The following is a 14,036-nucleotide window of genomic DNA, read 5'->3' as shown; positions in this document are numbered from 1 at the left end:
GCTGTGATTTCTGGGAAGATAGTCACTTTTTTTAATCCACCTGGGGCAAAAGACATAGTGAACTGAAAGTATCATGGTAGATGTACCATACATAATAGTAATAAGCCTCTTGGGGCCCAGGAGTGTCTGTCTCCCTGTGGGGCACGGAGAGAAATCTGCTTATCTCAACCATGGGCTGTGCTAAACAGCATTAAATTCCTGGTTCTTGCTTAACCTAACCAATCTGCATAGATAGTCCTGGAACAAAGGTTTCAGGGCCCTTTTGTTCTCACTTAAATGATTCTGGACTCAGGGAGACTCAGATAAGTCAGGCAAGAAAAACAGTCTCTGCGCCTATGAGTGGAAGGGCCTTGAGCAGGAAAGGAAATCGCACTCATCCCAAGAGGGTGAGGCCCTGCTCCGTTTCCTGCTTCTCCTGCATGTGAATGTCTTGCCCTGCCCATCCCACCAGCCCCGTGGTGCTGTCTGCATGGTCTGTGTTTAAACTCTTAGAAAATGGGGTGGAAGGTGAAATAACTGCGGATTCTACTGCAAAAGCAGCATCTCTATCACTTCTTTCCCTTTTTGCCCCATCCCAAAGTCAGATCCAGGTTTAACCTCCAAGAACATATGAGGTAGGGAGAGAGAAGTCCTTTACAGTTCAGTAACTTCTGCCAATCCCGATATGGAGGATTTTTCTTGTAAACCCTTTGTGAACGTTCAGGCTATTCCAGTACCTTGTCTCAGAAGCAGGCAACATATAGTGATACCATGTCCTTGAGCCCCCAAATAATGTAAGTACAAGCCAGAACATGCTTATGCCTCTGGATACAAGGTAGCGAGAGGCCAGTCAAACCCTGCATTCTTCTTCCTTCAGATACGCTTTGCATGGTTGTCCCTTCTGCCCTCTCTTCTGCTCTGTGTCCTATCTACATGATGGGCTCACTTTGCTTTCAAGAGGGCCTTTCCATAGAAAGCCAGGACTTGAGGATTCCTACCCAATAGATAAACAGCAGCCGAGGATGACTTGGACGCTCTCCTGACAAGTCCCTGCTGACTGTAGGCGGCTTCAGATGCTCCTCTCCTGTTTATATAGGCCCTGATATGTATATAAGGCCCTGCTACAGAGGGAGTTTTTATGTGCCAGGAGGACACCTTTTTTAGTAAGAAAACATGCTCCCTATTCTCAGGGACTTTGGAGATTTTAATGCTATTCACAGTTTTTCAGTTTCTGTGACAAAACTTCATTCTCCCAAATAAACAGTGTGGTACTCCTTCACTATGGGTTCTCAACTTTGGCTGCACTTTGGAGTCACCTGGGGCTTGTTAGAAAATACAAATTTCTGAATCCTGGCCCCAAGATTCTGTTTTAATTTCTCTAGGATATGGCCTGAGCTTCAGGAGTTTGTAAAGTTCAGATGATTTGAATGCATAGCCAGGGTTGGGAACCACTGCACTAGGCGTGGTCTGATCCAAACATTGTCTGGGCTTGAAAGATGGCTGTACCCATTCCCACCCCCACCTCACTCCCAGTCACCGTCATGGCTATTACTTTGAAGGCTGGAAGTTTAGCTCTGGTTTTAATAGTATACTTGGAATACCAAGATCAAATGGGCTTTAATCTTCTTATATGCCCTACGCAAGTTTGTCTTTTGAACCCATTCATCTCATTTCATTTTGGTAACTGTGTGCACTACTCGTGTATGTGAGTGTGGTGTTTGTGTCTTGTGTGTAAGCTAGCGGGCTATTCACACCAAGAGATTTCAGTGTGGTGTATTCTGTCCTGGTATAATCTAAACTCTAGGATGTAAAAAGAGTTTAAAGTCTCCCCATTGAACAAAAAGGAGCCCCTGGCCTATTTGCCACCAGTTCCAGGTTTGGGCCTTCTTAACGATATAGAAACCAGAGGGGAGCAATTGTATTTGACCAAATGGCATCCTGAAGCCTATAGCGTAGGGCATTTTGTGTAATGATTCCCCTAGTGATTTCAATAGCTGCCCATCCATCTCACCCAGGGGACTGTCGGGGCACAGTCATGCGTTTTTCTTCTTGGCCTTCTATCTATGTGTGTGGGGGGAGTAAGGCAGAGCCATGTTTCCCCCTGCTTGATCATTTTCATAGGAAGAAGTCACGGGTAGAGAAGCACGAGGCGTCCCAAGCAACCTCTCATTACGTGCGGCTGCGATGCCATTTGTCCCTGCAGCCTGCATGTGAGAAAAAGGGGGCTGCTGCCTACATTAAGATTTGACTAGGGTACTGGGGAGACTTTGTGAACCTTTCACTTCCAAGCTTTTAATTTTGGGCTCTTCTCCCAGCTTGTTTTGTGTAAAGGAGAGAAATAACAGGGTTTTGGTTTGTGTTCTATATACAAAATGAACACCTAACTTTTTCTCTAGCTACAGGATACTTGTCCTTGTTTAAGTATGATTGGAAGAGTAGTGAGGCAAGACAGCTTTTTGGTTGATTTTTGTTATGGTGAGATCACAAGAATTTTGGGTTATCCACTGACGTTAGCTATAAATGAGCAAATGTGGACCTCATTTCCCCTGAAAATGAACAAGAATGGGATTTAGGCCCTTCTCTGGCAGTTATTCCTTAGTCCAGAACAGCGATCTCCTTGCTCTGCGTCATCGCCTGTAAGATAAAGTGTCTCTTAAGCTTTTTCCCCCTTTAGAGGAAGAGCTGACTGCTAGCTGCTTTGGTCAGGCAGTTTGGTCGAGGGACTTCTCTTTCTCTCAGAATAGCTGGGAAGGGTGGCTTAACAAATTGCATAGTAAAACTTCATGTGGGAACCAGAATGGCTTGGCCTTGGTGCCCAATTGAATTCTTACAGGCAGGATCGTGTGCTCTTTGTCCTGCTACCTTCCTGGAAGGTGCCCAGGAAAGCCCACCCTGGGGCACCCACCAACTCTCTCTCTGTTTTGCCTTACCCCTCACCGAGCTCTATCTCCCACCTTGATGCTTCTGTTAGGTGTCTGCCCCCCCCCGCCCCCCCACTCTAGTGTAAGGACCAAGTGGCCTGGACCTACTCGCCCTGCCTTGACAAGAGGAAGAAACTAAACACAGACACAACATTCTGCATGTTTGCATGGCTCACAGGGAGTCGCTTCCATCTCACCTCTGTGGACTAATACCTCTCTCTTTCTCTCTCTCTTCCTTTCTGTGTTTTTCTCTTTATACACTCTGTAGCTGCCTGAAAATGCTCAACCTGTGGTGAGTCCCTCTCTCCAGTCCACATGCTAGGGGAGCGAACCAGACTAGTCTGGGATTGGCAAAGCCAACTAAAATGCCTTAGGAACACTGAATGCCTTCCATATGCCACCTTGTGCCATAACCACCCGGACTGGGGAACCAGATCCACAAGGTGGGGATGGGGCAGGCTTGGACCTAGGAATTAATCTATTCCTTCTTTCCGTTCAAACCCACCTCATCGTTGCCACCTCCTCCTGTCAAAACTATCCCGCAGTACCCCCCAAAAAAACATTTTTTTTTAGCTGAGTGAATTTTTTCCCAATACAACCAGATGTTATCAGACAGAGAGGCTCAGTTAGGAGGACAAAGTTTCTATGTCAGTTGCTTAGATTCTTAGGTTATCCTCATAACCCCATGGACAATTGTACCAGATAATCTCACATTCTGCAGCTCTACACTAGAAATCAGCTGTTTAGGAAAAATCTGTGCGTTTTCTTTTTGGTTCAGCTGGTTCTTCCATCTGTAGAATATGAGTCTGAAAAAAAGAAAGAGCTCTTTCTTGAGGGAGAGATGGACTTTTTGTTGTTGTTTTGGAGTTTTTCTGTATGTTTGTTTTTTGTTTATTGTCTATTTATTTACTTCCTATAAAGAAAGTATACTGGACCAGGGGTTGACTTGGCCAGTGAGATATTGGAGCCTCTTTTCAAGGTGCCTTGAATGCATTCTTAGGAACACCATGAGATATAGAGAAGGGGGAGTTTTAAAGAATCCCTGTTTGGTGAGGCGCATTCTTGGTATAAGACAGAGTCCCCCTCCCAGCTCTCTTTCTGGACCCTGCCTGGGACCTGCCAGGTGCTCCAGAACTAGCTGGTCGATTGCAGTCTGGATTTGTAATGCTCCCATATTGTCTGCATGCGTGGGGTCATGCTTTGTGTGGCGATAACAGCCTGCTGGACTCGATGAGTACCTGTTTCGATTTGTCTTCAGTGACTAGGTTGAGCACTGGTTTCTGAGCCCTAAGCCAAATTTCTTAGGGGGTTTCCCCAGGGACAGAGATGTACCAAAGTTAACAATTGGGTTTTATGGAGATAGAATTCATAGTCTTACAGTATCAAGGAGCACATTGGGCCAATTTGTTTAGCAAACGTGTCTGTAAAACCTGACATTGTTGTGGTCTCTTTTTTCCTGTGAGGTGTCAATCCTGTATGATCCTGACTGCAAATCCAGGGCCTTCTGTATGCTCATCTGACTCGGTGCTTGGAACTCTAGGAGGTCCCAGGGCCTTCCCCCAGAGAGCTTAGGCACCATCTCGCTGGAGAGAGAGAACCAAGTAGTTCTCCAGGACACTTGTGTCATTGCCCCTGGAGAGGTCACTGTGGACAGATGGTCAAGGAAGACTGCATGGATACTGTGGCACTTGAGCCAGGTGTTAGAGCAAGGGAGGAGTGTACAATTAGAGCAAAGAAGAATAGCCCAGCCAAGAACAGCTGAAGGGAGAGAGCAGGACATAGTAAGAGAGCAGTGTGGGAAAGGCAAAGAAATGGCTCAGAGGCCCAGGGGAGCACTAGGCGGCTTTGAGTAGGGAGACCGGGTTGGTTTCACTCCAGCGTGTTAAGAGCTTCTGGTCATCCAATCAGAGAATCAATTGGAAGGAAACCTTAGGCACAAGAAGGGTTCATCCCTTGCCTTCATTCTCTTCTGATAGTAAATATCTGTATGGCGTCTGTTAGTGGGCTTGGCCTGGGTTTACCAAGTTTGACAGGTACCAAAGAAACCAAAGAGTTGAAAAGCAGATTGTGGGTCTGTTTCCTCATGGGTAGGATTATTAAAAGCTTTCTGCTACTGCTGAAGCTTTAACTACAGTAATCAGCAAAAATTAACCTAGGGCTCTAAACCACAGCTCACACTCTCCCCCAGTCAGGTGAATTCAGCATTACACATCAGGTTATGAGACACTTGTAAGCAGACATTAATTCTTACAACTTGCCTCAGAGAAGGTAAAAAAAGAAGTGTTGTTTAAAATGGACGAAAACAGTATTTCAAACTTTTTTGTGATTGCTCTTACTTAAAAAACACCATCTCCTCATCCTAGCATCCTCGAAAAAGAATAAAAATAGAAATTGGCTTAAATATTAGTTACCCCTCTGAAAGTCATGGCTAACAGGGAACAGGTAACTATTGAAATATTGGTGCGCCCATAAGATTTAATTTTCCTTATTTAATATTAATTTCAGGGGAAAAATCATTTTCAGGACATTTAACTTGGAAAATGTCTGTTTTGTAAAGCATATGTACAGAAAAAAAACATTTTTTTTCTTGAATCCTTCCCTAGGGATTCCATTGAGGACTATTTTAAACAATCAAAAGTGTTGGTCATTATTATTTAAAAGAATGTATTCCAAAAAAGCTGAGAAAATTGTCTAAATACAAGTATGATAAGGTTTTTAATATTTTTAAAAAACTATTCTCTAACAAAGTGCTGCAAAAAAAAAAGAATGTATTTAGTCTCCAAACACACATGACACATTGTTTAATGACTATATTCACACTCAGTAGTACTTTACAAATGTCATTGATACACTTAGACCCTCTTAAGCTCCTATTTCCAAAATCTCCGTGTTTGATTCATTCAGATACGGTTAAAGCCCATCATTGTGTGTCTATTTTTGCATTCTAAAAAACTTTCTTCGAATTGTTAATGACTAGTCCAGTGGGTTTAGGAACACCAAGGGTCTGACTAAAAAAGGAGGGAACCTTAGCTACAGTGGAGAACTTAGGGTATAGGAAGTAAGTAACAGTTCTTTATTTCCATAGGAATATTCCTGGCATTAACCTGGAAGGACTGGGCAAGAGACCCAAAGATAGTTTTCTCAGAAAAGCTTTTCTTTCAGGGGTCCAGCAAGTCTGAGTCATACTTCCAACTTTACTCCCTTCCATCACCTGGCATCTTTGAGTCATCTACCACTTTCTGCCCCTCCCATTCTCATTTCCCATGTGTCAGCTTCCTGGAAAGGACGTACCTTGTGCACCCGCCATGCCATAGCCGTCATCACCCCCTTCTGGACTAGTCACTGCCTGAGCAAGAGGTGCTTCCTATTCCAAAGGAAGGAGGAAGGAGGGGACACTCGGGCTTAGGGATGTGCCACAGCTGTGGCTGTTGCCCAGAAGGCAGCACGTGGAGGGCTCGTGCAGGGAGCAGGGCCCAGCTGCCATCCTAAACAGGGTCAGTCCTATAACCCAGTCTGGCACAGCAGCAGCAGAGTCAGGAAGCTAAGCTGAGGAGGGCCCTGCCACCAGATGCCTCCTGGTGATCAGCTCCTGGGCGGTGGCATTGATCCTCTCTGAATGACGCGTGTGGGCTATGCTGATGGCGGTTCTTACTACAGTCAAGGCTTCTGCCTCCTCCTGGTAGCTGGGTGAGGGCAGGGGTGCGGATAGAGAGTATCCTTCATCCTTCATTGGTAGCATCACGAGGTCCTCCTAGAGTTCCAAACATCAGACTTTTCAGGGGGTTTGCTTGCCTTAGTTTAGCCTCCATAGCCCCTGATCACTGAAGTTGCATTAGATGATGTTGCCCTCTGTATCAAGGGGCAGACAATGAACGCTATTCTTATGCAGCCTTAAGGACCCCCAGGTCCTTGGTTCCAGATAAAGATGAACCATCTGGGTTGGCTCTTCTACTAGGAAATAAGCCTTCTTCATCCTCCTTCCAAAAATGCTTGTTTCAGCCCTGCCTAGCCTGCAGAGTTTTTGATAATTAGGTTTAATGGCTGCAGGTTGAAATGATGCAGCTATTTCCCTTAGCTTTCCTGGCAAACACTGCCCACTGCCTCCAGTATGTGCACAGTAGATGGTGGGCGGCCCTGTGGGTGGGTGCCAGAGGGGCATTTCCACCCCCTGCAGTAAGCAGAAGCAGGCAGGAGTCTGTTAGAAGCTGCAGGCCTCTCCCGCTGACTTGCAATGTTCCTTGTGCTCCAGGTGCTGCTGTTTCTTTAAGAGGAAAAGGAAGAAGACTGCTCAGCGCCACAAGTGACCAGTGCCTCCCAGGAGTCCTCAGGCCCTGGGGACTCTGACTCAATTGCACCTGCAGCTCCTGCCATTTCTCATTGGAAAGGACTCCTCTGTGGGGGAGGGTGGAGATCCAAACCAAAAGGAAGAAAACAGATGCCCCCAGAAGGAGCCAGTGTGGGCAGCCAGGGCCCAGTGGGTCAGTGGCTGTCCCCACCTGCCTAAGGCTCTGAGCAGGTCCCAGAGCTGCTGCTTCTCCACTGCTTGCCCGCGGGGCCACCTGGTTGACTCTCCTTCCTATTGTTTACAGTGAAGGTGTCATTCACAAAAACTCAAGGACTACTAGTCTCTTCCCTTCCCTTAGTCTACTCCTGGTTCTTGCCCCACCCTCAGTCCTCTCCAGCATAAAAGCTAGTGAGTTGAAGGCTTTGTCTGCTGCAGAAGCTCAAGAGGCTGGGAGTGCGGCCAAGAAGGGAGGAGGCAGGCCCGAGCTGGGGGAGAACCTTCTCCACCTACCAGGTGTATCTGGCGGTATGGCTCCCTCATCCTCTGTGCCTGTGCAGCCTCCGTCCCCAGCTGGCCACGGGGTGCAGGCTACCCCCTCTTTCCCTCCCCCCACTCCTGTGAAGAAGTTACACTGTAGGACACAAGCTGTGAGAAATCTGCAGTCTACTGTCCCCATGTGTTGGCGTTCTTAGCTTTTCTTGACAAGTGAACTCTTCTCCAGTCAGTAGTAGGACAATGCAAATTGTTCTGAGCAAAGGAAAAAAAAACTGACTTGATTGCACTTTTAGTTTTTTGTTTTTGTTTTTTAACAGAAAACATGGCAGATGCATATTGTGTCTGGTTATATTGGGAGTTGTACTTTTTTTCTGTTTTGAGGGGATGGGGCCAGCCAAGCCATTCGGAGAGAACATGGGTCCGGAGGACATTCTCAATGGGAAGAGCTGGGTCTGCAGCACCCAGAAGAGAAGAAGCCAAACTCTACGTCATTCTGAGTGAACGCTCAGATTGGCAAGGAAACATACTTGAATTTTCATTCATCTTCTCAGCTACTGAAGAATGTCCCTACCAGAACCTCTTGACCTCATCAGCCTGCAGTTTGGACAGCCTAGCTCTCCAGTGCGTGGGATGAGCCAGCCAAGCCAGACTGACCAGAAGACGGTTTATCCCAGAGAAGGAGATATTTTAAAAAAAAATTGGAAACATCTGTTTTCTCCACTGCCAGGGACTTCCAACTAGATAGCCATGTGACTTCCTTAGTGATTTAGGGGACAAAATTAGTGATGAAACAGCCACCATCATATTGCCACTAGTGGACAAAAAGAGGAGGAACGTGAATCTGCCTTCCAACTGCCAAAGGAACCTCAGGATTTGGCATCACAGGGCCAGGAAATAAAATTGGTGTGTACCGTCTGCCGCCATAGCTGCATTGTAGCCTTTGGGCTGGCCAACCTTATCAGAAACTAAGCACCTGCAGGTTTTCTCCCAGCAGGCCCCCAGCAGCAGGCTTAGCACTTAGTACATGGGGCTATAGTGAACAGGAGGGTAAGATCGGTTGGTGCTGGAAAGTTCCAGGGGAAAGGAGACGGAACTGAAAGCTCTGAAATCTTCTCAATTGGACATAGACTCCTTTCAGATAAGATGGCCTTGTATCTAGAGCATGTCTCCCCAGTACACTCTCCGCCCCCTGCCCCCCATGGTGCAGTCACGTGACATACTACCATGAAAAATCTTGGTTCCTTATTCACTGCTTAAAAAATTATTAATGTATGGAGTTAATCTTCTCATGCTCGATTTTCATTTCAGTTCAGTGGCTTATCCAAACAGTGACCTCTCATTCCAGATGTGATAGAGGAGAAAAGATTATTTACACCAAGCGATGAGGTCTTGTATTTGGGAGTAGGGCAAACTAACCATAGAGGATAATGGCGTGGTTTTGGGAATGAACACAGAAATCATAGCCCCTGTCTTGAGGTGTACGGCTGTCTTTTGGACTAGTAGGGATCCTTTCTGGTAGTTGACGTTTCCTGACAGGTCCCTTGATGTATCTTACATGGAGCAGAAATAGCAGCAGTAGCATGAAGCAGTTACTGGGCTTCAGCTGTTCCATCAGGCCTTGGCTAAGCAATATCACTTCCCTGGCTTCAAACCTGCTCACTTATGTAAAGATTATAATCTCCCATTTGTTTAAAAGAAATTTTCCTGTATACAGAGCCGAATGGCTGGGAGACGCAGTGTCATACCCCTTCCCCAGGAGGATTTTGAATCTTAATAATGGATTTTTTTCCTTGACATTACCTAGTAGTTAAGGCATAATCAATGAAACTTACATAGTTTTTCAGTTGGTATTTGGGCAACTAATTTCTATATAGAAACTTTTATTTCCTCTTCCCTGTATAGAAAAAGCCTTGCCTCTCAAGGGAGGGCAAGGGGACATGGTGGCAGAGCCTGGAGCCTCTTGGCACTCCATACCCCACTAAGTGCCTCCCTACCCCCTATGCCCCACCCTGTTTCCACAAAAAAACGCAAAGGCAGCGGCCAGTTTGGCTGCAGGGCAAGCCCCTTTGCAGCCGGGTTTGACCTTTTTTGGTCTTAAATTTTTTAAAGGCTAGCTCTTAAGGGACTGAACCTAAGCAGTTTTGGGGGGTCCTTCCTCATGCACTGTTTTTACTCTCTGCCCCTCACAGATCTCTTACTAGATACTTGATTTTCATAACAAAAGTGACAAGACCCAGGTCCCTCTGGCATGCAGGGTAATGGTGATCCTTCTAGGGCCTTTGGCACTCCAGGTGGTTCCAGACCCCTGAGAAATCCTTTAAAATTAAAAAAAAAAAAAAAAAAGAGTACCTAAGGAGTAGTTTGGCCATCAGTTCCACCCCCACCAGCACATCAGGGCTTCCTCCTCAGCTCTGTTGCTATAGTTGCTTAGCTCTGTGCCTCAGCCAAGTCCCTGGGGTTGGGCACTCCCTCCACCCACCCCCCTACCCAAGTCCACTTGCTCTGTAGTTTGAGCTTTCTTCATTTCCTAGCCATGATGCCTAGGTACCTTTTTCTTTGGAATTGATGCAGTTGTTTCTGAGTTAGTATTAAGCGCTAACAGCACCTGTTCATAAAAAACCCTTCATATTATAGCATTAGGAGGCCTCCCAAGCCCTGCAGTCCTTCAGGCATTGCATCCTGAGCAGATGGAGGCAAGCAGGCCAGGAATCCACCAAGGCATAAAGGGTCCTTCCCATGTGATCAGAGCACGACTTGTGTCTGTGAGGTCCAAGCATGTAAGGGCTGATCACTTGCATGTATGCACACCTTGGCGTTTCCCAATGATCTCACTGCCGACTGCTATGCAAGGGCAGACAGTGTGCCAGCAGCCAGTGTGCTCCCGTGGCTGCCTTCGTTAACACTCCTGCTATTTGGGGTCTGTCTAGGAAGGTACGAGTCAGGTGACTAGGTTGGCATCCAGTTAACGCTCCATTTTACTTTGGAATAGAGGGGCAACAGGAGCAGGATCCTGAGGTTTCCAGCAGAAGTGTTGAATGCCTGTTAATTCTCAATGAACTCCAAGTACATAGAAACAGCTCCTGCCATTCGCCAGAAGAGGTGTCCATTGCCCCTAACTTCCAGCTTAGCTCACTGGAAATGTACACTGGCAGTACGAATTCAGTGTTGATTCTCAGTGTTAGTAATCACTTTTAATGTTAGAAATATGCAGTGATGGTAATGTTATGTCAGAGTGGTTACTAAAGATCATAGCCTTAACTTTTTTTATGCAAAAGATATGACCCTGTTCCCCCTCCCAGTGAGCAAGCATGGCCTGCATTTTTAAAAAATAAGCACTTCCATGGCAGCCTAGAAAGCATCTTCTCAAAAGAATTTGATCTTTCTTCTGATGCATCTCTCCCAAGTCCACATGCTTCCTGTGGCCCAATCTCCTCTTCCATGTTCATATTTAAACCTGTTTTCCATTCCCAGTCACTTACCCTGACAGCATTATCTTCAGTGTCAGAGCCACCACATTAGGGTTAGAGTTTGTCACATTGGGAGCTTGCAGCGCCATACAGCCAACATGGCCTCGGCCAGTCCACTGCCATCATCCCCACGATTGCTCCAAGGTGGGCAAATGAATTCCAGAAACCCTTAGGGAGCCAGGATAACTAGGTACCCCACCTGGATTGGCCCTATGAGCAGCAGGCACTTGTCTTGGGGTTCTTGGTCTTGCTGGCTCCAGGGCTCCAGGAAAGTCCCATCTGGAGTTTTTGCTGGGCAATGACTCCCAGTGTCCCATGATGGGTTGATAGGAATCAAAATGGGATTCCTGTGGTTTTGTTTTCTTGGGTGGGGGGGTGTATCTGAAAAGAGGAAACCAAGCCTTTCTGAGGGTTTGCAGAGTTTTAAGCAGTGTTTTAGCCACAAATAAGGAATCTTGGAAGTCTCTGATCAATTAAGCAGTCTTAAAAACATGTTTTCCCTAACTCCTTTTGCAGGTGGCTGAATGCAAAAGAATAGGTTTCTTCATTGTATTCAACACAGTAAGTAGGTCCCCTGGGTATTGACAGTAGTAGTTAACATGTTTCCTCACAAAGCAGCCAGGAAGTCCTCTCCAGTATTTGTAGATCAGCTTACAGAGGAGAAAGTGAATGTGTGTTCCATCTATTTCTAGTTTGATTACAAAACTTGATGTTATAAAGAAACCTCAGTTCTGTGGACAGAATTTCTTTTGTTAGTTTTCTTCTTTATTCCTCACAGTCATCTTTCCGGTGCCATCACCCCTTTCAGACTCTGAGAGCAGAGGGTGTATCCATGGTAATAAGTGGTGCGGTGCAGTCATCCTAGTAACACACATGAGAAGTCAGCCGCCCAGACCGCCCCTTCCGCGCAAATCCCCTTTCAAGGCAGGTGAGACATATTCAGTGTTCCTCTTTGTGAGCTCCAGACCAAATCCCAGGCCAGCCCTTGCACCGAAAGCATTTTTAAGAGGCTTAATCAGTCTGTTAGGAATGTCTCAGGAAAGATGAGCCATTTCTTTGGGGGAAAATATATTTACAGATGGGTGTGGTTGCATTTGTATGCCCCTGTGTGTGTGTGTGCTCATCTGTATGCATTTCAATTCCATAAAAACCCAGCCCAAGCTGCTGGGACCATGTGTTCCTGAGTATTCTAGGAAGTAAAGTGACTTCTCAAGTTAGTGTCACAGCAAGCTGGCTCTGGGAATGAGCCCCATTTATCAAGCAGAAGAGTAAACAGCAGGAAAGATAGAGATGAAACCAAAAATATTATAACCCCCCCAATGGAAAATAATGTTCCCATTGGATATATTACATCCTCTAATTTATTATATTATTATTTTGTCTTTCTTTAATCTTTGCCCATTATACTTTTAAAAAGATGTTGAGATGTTGATTGCAATTTTTAAAGGCTAGATGATGTATAAATCAGCTGTGGAAATCAGTTTTAATTGATGTGTGGATGTGTCTGATCATTGTTAGATGCCTTTTTTTTTTTTTACCTTTGGTTTTAGATATGTACTGTTTCATGAATCCTGGCACTGGTCACAAAGCTCAGCTGTGAAAATGAAACTTGTAGTATTTTTAAACATGAATGTCAATTTCAAGTGTATTTGAAATGATTCCTCCAGGAGAGAGATTTGTAACACCATTAGGAAAAACTTCTCTGCAGAGGAAGTAGCCTTCTTTGGAGAAAATGGAAAATGGGTCTTGATATGTTATCTCAGCGTAGCCCATTTCCTAGGGCACCATGGAAAACACAAATGTGATCATTAAGTATACCTCTTCCCCAATTTGGGGAGGAAAGGACTCAGTTTGCACCCTTTTTGTATGTAAAATAAAATGTCTTACCTTTCTTGGCTAATTGTGCTTGTTTGTTTCGTTGGTGTATCTGATTTTAATCTCCCCGGGTTCATTTGTAACTAACAATCCTGGTAGGACTAATTTTGATGATTCACGCCTCTAGTAAAGGCAAATAATGCCTGAAATTGGGGCATTCTTGCTTCATTCCTTTGGGTTGAACATAGCCTTCCTTCTCTTGTGGGTCACTTTAAAAATACATATTCCTGGCAAAATTTGGACATAACTAGCTCCAGTATCCCCTCTGGTTCTTAGGCTTAGGAGTTAAGATCTGCTCTGTGGAACAGCTTTGAAATAGTAGCTTTATACTTCTCTACTAATGAGGAACATCTGTACAGACAGAGGATATAACTGTGATATGCAATGTAAAATCACAAGAGCATATATTGGCGGCAAAAACAACTTCCCATCTGAGCATGATTGGCTGGTTGCAGTTTTTTCTGTTATTCCTCAATTACTACTTAATGATTTGTTTTTCACTGATAGGCAAGTAAGAGCAGAAAAAAAAAAGTTTAAGATCATCATGAGCGAAAACCTTCACATTGAGAGTATTTTTATCCATCAAGCTTAATTTTTTCTTTCAAAAATGGAGAGGCGAGGAGAAAGCTGCTTTTGTGCCATTTTAGCATTAGTTCCTCGTGGAGAAGGCCACTTTGAAAACATAGATTGGTAAACATTTTTCTCATGTGGATATGGATAACATGAGACCAGTGAGTGGGGAAAGAGGGCTGGCAGATGAAAAAAATTAAGGGGCGAGTGTCTGTTTGGAAGATTATTTTTGTTGGGGCAACAACTTTATCTAAAAGAATATATGCACCTGCTTGGTGGACATGGTCTTGATTGAGGTGTGAGGATTAGAAATAGCAAATGTCGTTTGTGTTTATGTACGAGAACTGCCTGTTGAAGCGCTGCAGCCTGCCTGCAGTGACCTCAGTGTAAGGAAGGACCAGTTAATGCTAGTGGTCATGCATTACCTCAAACTCAGGTTAGTAC

At 45.2% G+C, this 14,036-nt stretch overlaps 1 protein-coding gene across 1 annotated transcript in view; it reads left to right on the top strand.

The window, feature by feature from the left end:
- CSNK1G1 (casein kinase 1 gamma 1) overlaps positions 1-13,042 on the top strand; it is a 76,327-nt gene extending 63,285 nt beyond the window's left edge. Inside the window, exons 10-11 of the mRNA XM_019633786.1 lie at positions 3,169-3,192; positions 7,150-13,042. Of these exons, the coding sequence (XP_019489331.1) occupies positions 3,169-3,192; positions 7,150-7,204 (79 nt within the window). The 3' untranslated portion in view covers positions 7,205-13,042. The remainder of the gene's footprint in view (positions 1-3,168; positions 3,193-7,149) is intronic.
- Positions 13,043-14,036: the final 994 nt, after the last annotated feature.

This window comes from Hipposideros armiger, unplaced genomic scaffold (assembly GCF_001890085.2).
Source record: "Hipposideros armiger isolate ML-2016 unplaced genomic scaffold, ASM189008v1 scaffold_1404, whole genome shotgun sequence".
NCBI lineage: Eukaryota > Metazoa > Chordata > Mammalia > Chiroptera > Hipposideridae > Hipposideros > Hipposideros armiger.
This window is presented reverse-complemented; position numbering and strand designations above follow the sequence as displayed.